Source organism: Dasypus novemcinctus, chromosome 5 (genome assembly GCF_030445035.2).
Source record: "Dasypus novemcinctus isolate mDasNov1 chromosome 5, mDasNov1.1.hap2, whole genome shotgun sequence".
Classification (NCBI taxonomy): domain Eukaryota; kingdom Metazoa; phylum Chordata; class Mammalia; order Cingulata; family Dasypodidae; genus Dasypus; species Dasypus novemcinctus.
The window spans coordinates 69,982,286-69,995,807 of NC_080677.1; the positions used below are offsets into that span (position 1 = coordinate 69,982,286).

General features: G+C 32.4%; 1 protein-coding gene across 4 annotated transcripts in view; it reads left to right on the forward strand.

Moving 5' to 3' along the window:
- The window catches only part of SEMA3A (semaphorin 3A), a 505,421-nt gene that overhangs the window by 457,969 nt on the left and 33,930 nt on the right, over positions 1–13,522 (forward strand). For all 4 annotated transcript variants that reach the window (XM_058297095.2, XM_058297094.2, XM_004473377.5 and 1 more), the window contains 2 exons: positions 3,081–3,300; positions 6,184–6,275. In XM_058297095.2, coding sequence (XP_058153078.1) covers positions 3,081–3,300; positions 6,184–6,275 — 312 coding nt within the window. The remainder of the gene's footprint in view (positions 1–3,080; positions 3,301–6,183; positions 6,276–13,522) is intronic.

Here is a 13,522-nt window from a genome sequence, read left to right on the forward strand (position 1 = left end):
ACATGTTCTTTACAGATTTTATTATTGTTTGGTGCCTGTCATTTATAATACATATAGTATTTGAGAAATAGAAACTGAGTGGGCAGCCTACTTTCCTTTCTGAATGGGATAGAGTGGAAAGGATCTTCTTAGAGAAAGACGTGAAACAGGAAGAGACTCATTCTACTCAAGGGTTGCACATTAAATTGGAGAAAAAATAAAACCTGAGAGTATCCTCACATGGGAATGAGATGCACCCCTCAGTATGTGAACAAGATATTTTAAAAATCTCAGAAGAGAATAGGGCCAAAATATTCTAACAGTCACTGCCTACTCTCTCAGCCAAGCTTGCCTTCTTCCCTCCAGTTCACCTGGGTACACTGAGGCTTAAAAAAAAAGGACAAATACAAAATAAAAACAGTTTTGAATCTGAAATTCAGAGTGGAAAAAAGCAGCAAAGGAACAAACAGAAACTAAGATAAGGTAGGAATTGTGAAGTGGTTATCAAATTGAGGTCAGAGGTAATATAATAACTGGATAGAACCATCCATTCAAGAGCAATATTTTCTTACCCTAAATAATCTTTAAGAAAATAATCTCATATGAGGAAAAACTTTGCATTTAAAATATAGTCATTACTACAGTTTTACTTTTTTTCTCCTAAGTTCAAGTAAGATACATTATATATTAAATAGTATCTTTTCTATATGACTAAAATTATTTATAATGAGTAATTTGATAAGTTCGCATTTTACAAATATTAAACTTCTAGCTGATGCATCTTTTAGGGAAAAAAAAAAAAAAAAACCCAGAACACCACCTAAGTAGGCATTCAGAAGAATAAATGAACAAGATGGAATATCTATTGATTATAAGAAGTCAAATGAGGTTTATGAAAAAACAATATATTTACTCCATCTCTTAATGGAAAAGTGTTGTTGCTATTTTTTGGTGGACAATTTTATTACTCTATGGTCAATTAATACCAGTGTGTTTACAAATATAAACTGACTTTACTTCATTTCAACACACTTGATGAAATTTCTTCTCTATGCTTCTAATTGGAACTACAAAGATAAATTCAGATATTGATTTGAAGATATAGGCAATATATTTGTAATTAATAATAGCAATTAGAATATAGAAATTATTGTGTGCCAGAAAATTTTTAAAGAGATTTATACTTTTAAATATATATTATTAACTCAATATATTATTAACTCAATTATTGTCCCTATTTCACAGATGAGGACTCTGAGGCAAAGAGGAATTAAGTAATGGAGGCAGGACTCAGTCCAGGCAGTTTGATTCTAAAGCAGAGTTCTTAATAGGAGCCCATGGGAAGAGTTCAGGGGGTCCGTGAGCTTGAATTGAAAAATATCAACTTATTATCTTTATTTTCTCTGACCTCTAACTGAAATCTAGCATTTCCCTCACTTAAGAACATATATAATAAATAAATCATAGTAGTATTCATTTTACTGACTGGCAAAGGGGTCCATGCAACAAAAAACATTTACAACCCCAGTTCTAAAGCTTGTGTTTCTCACTCACTATTAATACGTAGTTGTTATTACATGGGAAATTAAGTCAGGTATATACACTGGGTGCTAAAGACACAGAGAACCAGAAAGTATTGCCTAAACTGGAGTTTAGGAAAGGGTTGCCACTACTTCGTAATACTACTTGGGGAAAAACATATTGAATGACCTCCAAACAATGTGTCCATAGAACAGTATTTTCTTTATTTTAAAGAAAAGCTTATATGCTAATACTCGAGACAAAATAGAAGGACAGTAAGGCAAGAGAATAAGACAAATTGTAAGATAAAAAAATATAAACTACATAAATCTCATATTTTAATTTTTAATCACATAGATCTAAAATTTATAAACCATTTTAAATGGTAATATAAGAGCACAGAAATCATTTTAAATGTAATGAAAAATATGTTTTATTGTTATTTCCATATTTTATATAGATGTTTGATATGTATATAACATTAGTTATTTTGTAATTTTAAAAAACTGTACAAAAAGTAAACCGTTTGTTATATTTTTCGTGTACAAACACACACACAGATACACGCTTCTTATTTAAAACAGGTTTATTTTATTTCTCATGAATTATTAATGACCTATATCAAGGTAACAGCAAAGACAATTGATTTCTCCTTCAAGCCTCTTGTAAGATTAGGAACTTCTCTAAATTACATTTCAGCTCCCAAGCTCTTACTTTAAATGGCAGAAATTGCTTAAGTGTAAGGAAAAAAGCAAGAGATTGGAGATACAGTCCTCCTTGAATGCTTGTACTTTATAATCAAATGCAGTGAAAAGAGACACAGTGAAATCTGAATTTTCTAATTTGTGTTGTAGTGCTTTATGTGGAGTGTTTCTATCCAGAGGTAATTTTATGCGAATGCACATCAATAAATTATTTTTCATTCTCTGTGACCATCATTTGTTCTGCTTGATCATGATGTCCATTGTAATGGGTCAGTTTCTGTGTCATGCATTTTGCTTGACACTTTGAATAACGCTTCTGCTTATCCCTAAAATTATTTTATTTAAATTATTTATGGTACTTTACTCAGGATTTATATTCAAAAAAATGCAATAAGAAGTGATTTATATTGAACTTTAGTTTGAAGACATTTGTACTTTTGCATAATGCCATAGAAAAAAATTAATTTATCTAAGAAAATTATTGTTTCTCTAATCTAATGAATAAAATTACATTTAGTGTTAACATTGCAAATATTTCATCTATCACATAAATAAAATATATGATAGTATTACAAACTGAGGCATCAGACTCTTCCTATACACTAAATTCATTGGATAAACTTGCAATTCTGATTATAACAAACAGTGATATTATTAAATCTCACTGAGAATGAAGATATGTTTAGGAAATACATATTATATATTGCATCTACTAATTTAAATAGCAGTCATGTTTTTTAGATACCTAATTTTAAAAAAACCACAAAGAAAATAAAGAAAAAAGGATTCCTATTCAGGCAATATGTTTTGATGTAATATATAATTCTATTCCTCCAGATTTTAATCAAAAGATATTCTTCCCTTTTATCCTAATAGTGTCCCAGTAAAACATTTGGCGGTTTTGACTCTACAAAGGACCTTCCTGATGATGTAATAACATTTGCAAGAAGTCATCCAGCCATGTACAATCCAGTGTTTCCTATTAATAACCGACCAATAATGATAAAAACAGATGTAAATTATCAGTTCACACAAATTGTAGTAGACCGAGTAGATGCAGAAGATGGCCAGTATGATGTCATGTTTATCGGAACAGGTAAATTTTTTTAAATTTCAGCACTAAGTTTTCTTTCAGAACACAGTTTAACTGATAAAGTACACTAAGAATTGGAGGCAAGTTTTTATAGTCACTCTCAAGCTGTCGGTAACCTCTAATAAATTACTAGAAAAGCTAAACATTCTACTACTACAAATGTCTTATCTTTTAAGGTAAGTTGACATATATTAATTTAAAATAAATTTCCTTTTTAATCAAAAGTTAATAAATGGACATAGGTAAAGCTAATTATTAGGTGAGTAATCAATGTCCATAATTGACTCATAACTCTTTGGCTGGTGACTTTGTAGAACAAAGATGTATTGATCAAAACCATGCCTGAAATCCCCAAGACATTTAATAACAGTTCCAGAATATATTGATGCAAAATTTATGAAATTTAAGTTACCATACAGTAATTTAATTTTGGGCAACAAAATCTGTGTTTCTGCCATGCAATGGAAAATAAAGACTTTATGGGAAAAACAGCAAAATTAACCCAAGGAATCATTAGATATATTTTTGATCCATTTCTAAAGGAATTTGACAATATATTTCTACTAATTATATGAACAGAAACAAACTTTTTGTAGGCATATTTTCAGGATGAATTCTACTCCAAATATTTTATTCTTTTCCTTCTCCCATTAATAATAATACTGTTTTTGAAAGTACCAGTTACAAATCTGAAACTTGCTACTTAGGGTCAGATTCCAAGGTAATAAATTCCTAGTCTCCATTAACATTGTTAACTGACATAAATCAATGGGAAACAGAGTGAGTACTCCACTGAAACCTGGTATAATAACATTTATTTTCCCTTGGTGAGAAACAGAGGGAAAAAAATGCATTAACTACAGGGTAATGGCAACTTGTGCAGTAAGTGCTATAAAGACTTAAAAGTTTTATAATGAAATTGTGAATGCTTATGTTATCAGGCATAACAGTGTCAGGTTCTGAGTTATACATTGCAGTCCACTTTTAAGGGTGAAAAGTTTCTCTATCAAATAAAAGAATCCCATGAAGACTCAGGGTCCAATCACTTGCAATATTATAAAAGTCAGTGAATTGCAAGTATCAACTCTGGTTATAAAATATTGTTAGAATATAGAAGATGATAGGTAAAGTTGCATTTGGGTACTAGACACCTGATCAGAGTCATGAGTAGACTAACATAATTTACCTTTAATCTTTCCTTCAATAATTATCAGTTTATCAATCAATGTCAGATTATAGATGAGTCTCTGCAGAGTAATTAAGTTTGCTCAATAATGTGACACTTGCCTTTTTCCTCACCTCTGAGGAAAACACTTGTTGAGAAGTCCCTCACTCATTGTCAATGCAACAAAAGGCTTTTTTCTAGCTATTTAACCAAAGAGACCCTACCATAAGCTTTTAATTCCTCTCACAAGCTGGCTTTAAAGGCACCCATTTCATGAGCATGCAAAATGTCTGATGATGTGGATGGGTATCAGTCAGTACAGACCAGTATCATCTGTCAGCAAAGTAAATTGATTACAGTAATTTTATCTTCTAACTAAGTTGCACATCATAGTATATTGATCCTAGATGAGTAATCTGATTCAATTTGTGTTAAGTTCTTTGAAATGCTACTCGGCAAAACAGATCTGGAACACAGATAAAAGTTGTGTTTGGGTAATAGAGACCTGATCAGAGTCCTGACTAGATTAACATAATTTACCTTTAATCTTTGGTGTTTTGAATAGCCTAAGGTCCTATAAACATAGAAAGAGCCTCTTAAAAAAGGACTTTATAAAAAACTTCACAAAGGATACATGGTAACCTTTATTGATCTGACACAACACATCACCCTTGAAAATGGTTATTATTAATGCTATGAATATATTAATCATTTTCTCATGTAATTCTTTACTGGTAAGATTTTCTTCTCAAATAATCTGTTAACTTGATTAAAATGAGGTAGTTAACTGAACAAGTTTTGTCAGAACTGGAATACTGAAGAGACAAATTTTTTAACTTAATGAGGCCCTGTTCTTCCTTCTATCAAGGAATAGGAACATATTGGTAAATACTGGAAAATTAATATCTTCTGAATTAAAATTAGAATGAAAGTGACAGTTTTATCATTACGACAATTTCTCTTTTAACAACAAAAAACAGAAAAAATAATGTTTGGAATATCTATAAAGTGTATTAAAATATTTTGTGATATTATGTTTCTGAATTTTAAATTCTTTTAGTACTATAAAATTTATTAACCAAAATGCACACTATTGAAAAGCCACTGTAATAACTGATTCTAATTATTTACTTGGAGAGATCAGGTTATTGTCATTCATCACTTACTGGTCATTTAGTTGTCTTTAGGTGCCCCTGAATACTTAATGCTTTCAACTGAAGAAAACAGCTAACATTCTGAAGCTCCTACTGCTTTTGTTGCTTGACAAAATTCCTTGCATTTTACATCTACGTTTCATCTTCATAGTTGTCCCTGATTTGACAAAAGAGTGCAAAAACCTGTCATGTCAAACTGGTAATTTATTTTTAGGTATATTTTTCTGAGACACCTAATAATAAGGAGGCATTTTTAAAAAATAATAAAAGTAATTAACCCAACTTAGCCAACTTCTAATTTCTTTTAAATTTGTATGTCTTCAGGGTAAAACCTTTTTCAAAGCTTAGTATAGTTCCAAAAATCCAGTTCTTTTCATTCCGTGGTTAAAAGCCAACTGCATGAAATGCATTTGAATCTATATTTTACTGATGTTGTGACAAAAATAAATTAAAAGGAAGACTGGGATAGGAATGTTTTTTAGGAACAAATATTGATTCTATTAGCACTATACTCTGTTCAGATTTACTTAAATTGTGCTCTTCTACCACCTTCTCTTTCTTTCAAAGATGTTGGGACCGTTCTTAAAGTAGTTTCAATTCCTAAGGAAACTTGGCATGATTTAGAAGAAGTTTTGCTGGAAGAAATGACAGTTTTTCGGGTGAGTGCTGCTTAATTTCAAGTGTCAACAAGTTAGTTGTACGTCTTTTCCCCAGGACAGCTGCACACTGAACTTGGTATGGACAAGTTGTCTAGCATACCCTTCTAATTAGCTTGTCAATTAGAAAGCCAGACACTAGTCAAAATAAACCTTGAACCTTTCAATACTAGTTAAATCTAAAGATGTAAAGAAATATATTCTTGGCTCATATTTTGTTTTCTCAGTGATAAAATATATGATTTATACTTTGTATTATTTAAGTTACCTCAATGAGCAAACCATTTCCCCCCCTAAATTCTGTACAATTTATGGTAAAATTGGAATGGTATGTACCTTCCTTGAACATATTCGGGCAGAGACAATCAGAATGATAGGGAAATGAAGATATCGCAGACCTTTTTTAAGACTCTTTATGAATTGTTTTACCATATTTCTGTAAAGAAATCATTTGTTAGCAAAAAGAAGTTTGAGCTTTTATCTCACTGGTAGCAAATTTGTTATAAAAATTTGTCAATATTTGTCTTTTTGTCCTGAATCACTGACTACCACCAGAACAGCCCAGATATATTTATGCAGGTTGGGGGTAAAGGTGTCTATTATTCCTTTTGGAAATAGCTAATAGAAACAGTTTGACATGAGGCACACCTTGATAAGAATTAACTATGATACAATACTGAGAAGTAGATGCTAACAAAAGGTATTTTTCTACATCTTTATAAAACCATAGAACAAATAAATACTGATATATATATATATATATATAACTACAAAACAGACCAGAATTAGAATGATTTGGTGGACAGAACAATGAGAAAACCTTAGATCTATTCTCACAATCTCTAGGAACATATTTAGTTCCCAGGTGTCTCAGATACCTTATCTATACAATGAAGAAGCTTGCTTAAATTTTCAGTTCATTCAATAGTTTAATTGTAAGTAAAATTCTCCCAATACGTCTTGGCCCCATATTTCTATACCAATTTATTAACTGGGCATGATCTTCACAGTGGTATTCTGAAGAAAAATTGAAGTATATTATGGTAAACTCCTAATATATATTATTAATTTCATTCAAATTATCATCAGGATTGAGAACAGATAATTGATAAATCATCACAGAGACCTTTTGTAATACCCTCAGCAATGTTCTAGTGGGAAGTGGTCAGGCTCTTCAGCCAGACAGATCTGCATGAGAATTCTATTTGAAATACACATATGATTGCCCTAAGCTTCCTAATCAGTAAGTTACATGAACATTGGGAAAAATTAAAAACACTGGATGTAAATCATCAAAGTAATTGCCAGGCACTGTGCTCAACATTTTGTTAACATTGTTCTATTATTTTAGTTTAGGAAAACTGAAAATGAGTCACATTTCCAGTAGCCTTTTCTGCTAATCCTCAGTTTAAATCTTTAATAGAGTAAAATCATAATTATGGCTTTTTTTTAAATCCAGTAATTTGACCCCATTTATGTCTGGTATAGAATGATGACTAATCCCTATCATTTACATGTCCATTGTTTTGTTCAAATGTCCCATTTCAGTATTTACACATGTATATATTAGTATATATTAGTCTACAAATTCAAAAATTAAATTTTCCAATGGACTATATTAGGCACAGGAGAATCGAATCAGATTTAGCACTAAGAGGTGTTTAAATAAATTGCTGTATTATGTTCATTGTATTCTCTTTAGAACCTAAAATATGTGCTCAGTCACATTTATTGAATGAATGAGTGAATGACTGAATAAGTATTGGTAGAGAAAAGGAATTGAAGAAAGCCAGGAGCTTAAGGTCCTCCTTAGAGAGACCATGCTTAAAATGAGGTGCCAGAGTATCAGGAAGATGAACTGGGAACACAAGGAATCATGCAGCTTATGCCCATGTTCTTCTTTAGTGAAAAACTACAACTATATGTATTTATTTTGTCATCACTGTCACAAATGAAGTCACAAGAGACACTAAAATAATGTCATCTTAGGAATTTTTAAATTATTTTCCAGGCTCTTACTCCTGTTTTTTTCATAGTTTCTTTACAAATTTCCCTTCAGTTGTCATACATTATTAAAAGAGGGTTCATTCATTAAATTCTTCTGTTAACAACTATACACATTAGTACCTATGATGGTCCTGGCGCAATGTTCATTCCTGGTGATACAGGGAGAAACACTATAAACATGCTCCCTGACCTCATGCAACTTACAGAGTCTTATGTGTTATATATCATAGTTTCAAGGACTTAATTCATTATCTATTTGTACAGTTAAATTTTCTCTTGTGGAATTGTATTAACTGTTATCATGCCATTTTAAAAATAATGTTCTTCTAATTGTTTTCTGGATTTGAAGAATTAAAACATACCTGATTTTGTAGTTGTCATTATATTCTATCTAAGTTTAATTCCTCATATCTCTGGGATAAAATTTTATATGCATTGTTCTTTAGTACAATAAGTTTTTCAAATTGAGACTATAGTATTTAACAAAAGCATTAAATGTTGGAAGCCAACAATCTTGAAAACACAGATAGTTAATATCTATTAGATTTTGTTGGCATTTTGCAGTTTCAAGAGGAATACACAAGCAAGTTATTCCTGTGATATCTTTTGAATGACATCTATGTGGTATTTAGGATAATGTGCTAGTGTGGAAATGATTATTTATGAATCTATGATTGTGTAAAAAGATTGTTTGCAATATGGAACACATCTCTTTTCACAGATAAATATCCAGTTCTTTTCCATATTCTCTGCCATGTGCTACTGTCATTACTATTTCTTTGACCCTCAAGAAGACAAAACATATTTGGGCAGAGTTTAGAGAAATGTTTACTTTCAGCATTCTATTCCATCAGGAAAAGTTCATACATATATTGTGGTCTAGCAATTGGAATATTTCACTGTCACACTTTGTTTAATTTTGCCATGGGAAAATAAAAAAAACCCAACACATTAAAGCGGTTGCTATATACAGTGAAACAAGCAGAGAAATTTTACAGTTTCAGGGTTTATATGGAAGCCTTGAAAGTCATTCCATTTAAAATAAAATAATAAAATAGGGTTACTCTCAGCACTCTGATAGTTTGACAAGGTAAATAGACAGGAACAGATTTAGGGCCATTGTGTTGGATTTTTAAATGTGAGACATTTAATGTGAAACAGCCAGTTCATTTACCATAATATCATTTCCATGAGACTGTTCATTATGTGTCCTTGCTAGACTGAGCAACCAAACCTCATCTAAAATCCTGAATTAAAGCCAGCACTCCATCCATTGAATTTTGAGGTTGGTTAAGGAAAACACCCTGGGTAATCACAGGAACATTTCAGTGGTTTCAATTACATCCGAAATACTTTTATTCTGGGTGAAATCAAATACCAATCAGAGTACAGAAATAAAAATACTCCTCAGTAATAAAAATTTCCATTTTAGTATAAAATTTTTAATAGGTGATAAAAGGTGAAATAAAATTGGCATAGGAGTCTAGAAATGACTTTGAATTGCCATTAGATATTCAAATGGCATTTAAGTACTAAAACATAAAAATCTTGAAATCTAATTCCAAACATTATTTGCAATCATAGAAATAATTTGAATCATATTCACTATTTGATTCTGAGTAAGTTGGTTAAAGTCAGTTGAGCCTCAATTTCTTCATCTCAGCATCATAAAGGAAGATTTTCCTTTAATTGTTTTTTAATAAAGATTACTAGTAGCTGTTGTAACAAGTTGTATAAATGAAAGTATCTTTAAGATGCTTAAAAATTCCACATCTATTGCTTATTTTTTTAGTAAATATTCAGGAGATATGAAGGCTTGATTTTGCTGCTTTCACTTTAATTAGTAAGCATGAATTTTCTTTCCAGACCAGTCAGAGAAGGTTTTACTTGTGAGACAGTCAAGTGTTGCATCAAGTCACAGGGCACTTATTACAATGGATTTTATTTATAATCCTATGGACTGCAAAGGATTACAAGGTGGTTATTTCTATAACACATATATTTTAAGCCCAATTTGTGCAATATTCCATGAACAGTTGAGCAAACAAATGAATTTAATTTTCAGTCAAATGTAAAACATAATTGATGCTCTCCAAAACCTAGTCTATTAATTCACTAGAGTGTCCACGTGCTTAACATCCAGTAAAGTATGTCAGATTCTCCTGGGATAAGCAAGTTGAAAAGCTTTGCAAGTGTGAAAGTTTAATAAGGACTAGATTAAAATATCTTTTAAAAAAGGTAGTAAATTAGAACCATAGAAAATCTTGAAAGGATGTTACATTTTTTTCATTTCATTTTTATTTGAACACCAATTAAATTTGCAATTGAAACGAGTTTCATGGGGAAAAAAATGCTTATAAAGCTGTTTTCAATGGAAGTCATACTCATTACCAGCTATTTCTCAGAAAAAAATGTAACTTCTTTATCTGGATGTCATCGTCACATATTTTCCATTAAAATTCAACCACAGGTAACATACAACCCATCTTATTTGAAAATGTTATTAATATTCTGGTCTATAAAATAAATGAGGCCTCTTTAAGGGACTCTAGGATATTAATTTAAGAATGTTGAAATCATAGTATGACACAATGGAGTCCTGTATAAATTGGGAATTGTTTTATATTTTACAATTTATGTATGCAACAGTTCATTTTCAACTGCCTAATAGATATTCGATATTTTTTACCTTGTCAATGAATAAGAATTGTATTAATATTGACCAGCTTCATCTATTTTTCAAGAAATTAAACATAACTAACTTTTGGATTAATTAACACTAGTTGTTAATTCTCTGCCTAATAAGCACTTTCCTCACACCTGGCCTGTAAAATTTATTTCATGAAATTCTTCACAAAAACTTGACATTAGCTGCTGACATAATTACATACCTACCTCGTAGATAAAGCAGTTGGAATTAAAGGAGTTTCTATGGATAATTTTCCTAACTCTTCTAAATTTTCTTCTTTAGTTAACTGAATCAAATATTATACAAATCTAAATAAAACCTTCAGTTTTGTCTTTTAAAACTGTAAATCTGGAGCAAATATTAACTACTACATCTTAAAGATCATACTCCTGTATAGAGAAAATTAGACCATGCTAGACATTCCTTTCATCATAGTTATTTTTATGATGGATGCCAATTCCCATAGAAAATTATGCTTAATATTTAATATCATTCATTTAGCTATAAAAATGGAAAACTACTGGACATCTCTAAATTATCTCATTAAATTAATTTACATCCTAAATCATTAGCCTCATTTGTGTCTTATTCAGATTGTCTTCAATTTGGTAAGAAAATCCTTTTATTAGCTCAGATGTCAGGGTTTGAGTTGGAGACTTGTAATTCTGAAGCACATGGAGGGTAATGAAAACCAACAAGGGAAACAAGGAAACCTCCAAAGAAGATGGGTGAAGGGCAGCCAAGGAAAGGCAGACATGTTAGGAATGGCTGAAAGGTGACAAGATTGCGAAAATGGATATGAGCAAATAATCAATAAAGAGTTCCAAGGCACAATTAAATTCAATAGAGGACACAGTCAAGAAGTGATGAGTGCTCAAAAGTGTGATACAGAATAAAGCCTAATAAGAACAATACAGACCAAGGGGTGTCCATTTGGCAATACACACTTCATTGGTGATATCTTGAAGTAATAAGCTGTCTACTTAGAGCAGGGGTTCTTAACCAGGGGTCCATGAGCTTGAATTTAAATTAAAAAAAATACATTATTCTTGTGGGGATGTGTTGGTGTGGGTGTGATATATTATTAAATAATACACAGTAAAATGTGGATTTAGAAAGGGGTTCATGGTTTTCACTTGACTGGCAGAGGGGTCCATGGAACAAAAAAGGTTAAGAACCCCTGCCCTAGGGGAAGCAGACTTGGCCGAGTGGTTAGGGCGTCCGTCTACCACATGGGAGGTCCACAGTTCAAACCCCGGGACTCCTTGACCCGTGTGGAGCTGGCCCATGCACAGTGCTGATGCGCACAAAGAGTACCGTGCCACGCAGTGGTGTCCCCCGCATAGGGGAGCCCCACGCGCAAGGAGTGTACCCCGTAAGGAGAGCCGCTCAGCGTGAAAGAAAGTGCACAGGAATGGCGCTGCACACACGGAGAGCTGACCCAACAAGATGACGCAACAACAAGAAAGACAGATTCCCGTTGCCCCTGATAGGGATAGAAGCAGTCACAGAAGAACACACAACTAATGGACACAGAGAGCAGACAACTGGGGGAGAGAAATAAATAAATAAATCTTTAAAAAAAAAGCACACCTGCCCTAGAGCAAAGGACAGATGCAGTGGCTTAAGGGGTAAATGTGATGGTATGGGAGGTGAACAAGTAAAGGCAGTGCATTTAAAATATTTAGCTTGTTTTATCAAGAAATTCTAGAAAAACATGAAGGATTAAGCAAAGTGTGTTTATAAGATGGATGCCTTTATCATGTATGCATATTAAAAGGAAGAAACAGTGAAGAGTGGCACAAAGTGAAGAAAAGAATGGGAAAATTGATAGAAAATGCATTCATTCATTCAGCACATATCTATTGCACAACTGTAAGTTCCAGGCTTAACTCTGGGTACTAGGGATGTAGCAGTGAACTAAACAGCCAAAATCCCTGTTCTCAAATAGGGGAGACAGACAATTAATAAGATACATACGATGCCTCCTGATGTGCTTCTTCAAATCCTGTCATCCTTACCTGTAAAATAATCTGCTGTGAGTATTTCACTTTCTGCCCTTCTGTCCCAGGGCTTCTCTGATAGCAAGCAGGAATACAAGCATCACAGCTGGGACTATGGCAGATTAAACACCCAATGTTGGAAGCCCATGAAAAAATGTTTTTGTTGATAATAACCTAGGTGGACAATTTTGAAAGCCATTCTCTACTTTTCTCAAATTTGCTCTCATTGGTAACTTCCAAACATACCCCCTTACTGGCAGGCTCTTCCTCTACCCTTTCCTACTTCAGTCCCTCACTTCTGCCTACCCCAGGCTCTGCTTTGGGGTGGGGAAGTCAACTCACAAAACACAGGATATGTAAGTAAAATATAAATCATTCCAGATAGTGAGAAGGACTAAAGAGAAAAATTTAAGTATAGGAATGGGAGTATGTGTGTGTATGTGTGTATGTATGTTTGTAAGACAGGGAGAGAAAGAGGGACATTGATGGTTAAACAATGTGCTCCAAGCAAATTTGTAAAGTACTTTCTATGTGTTAACTAATTTAATCCT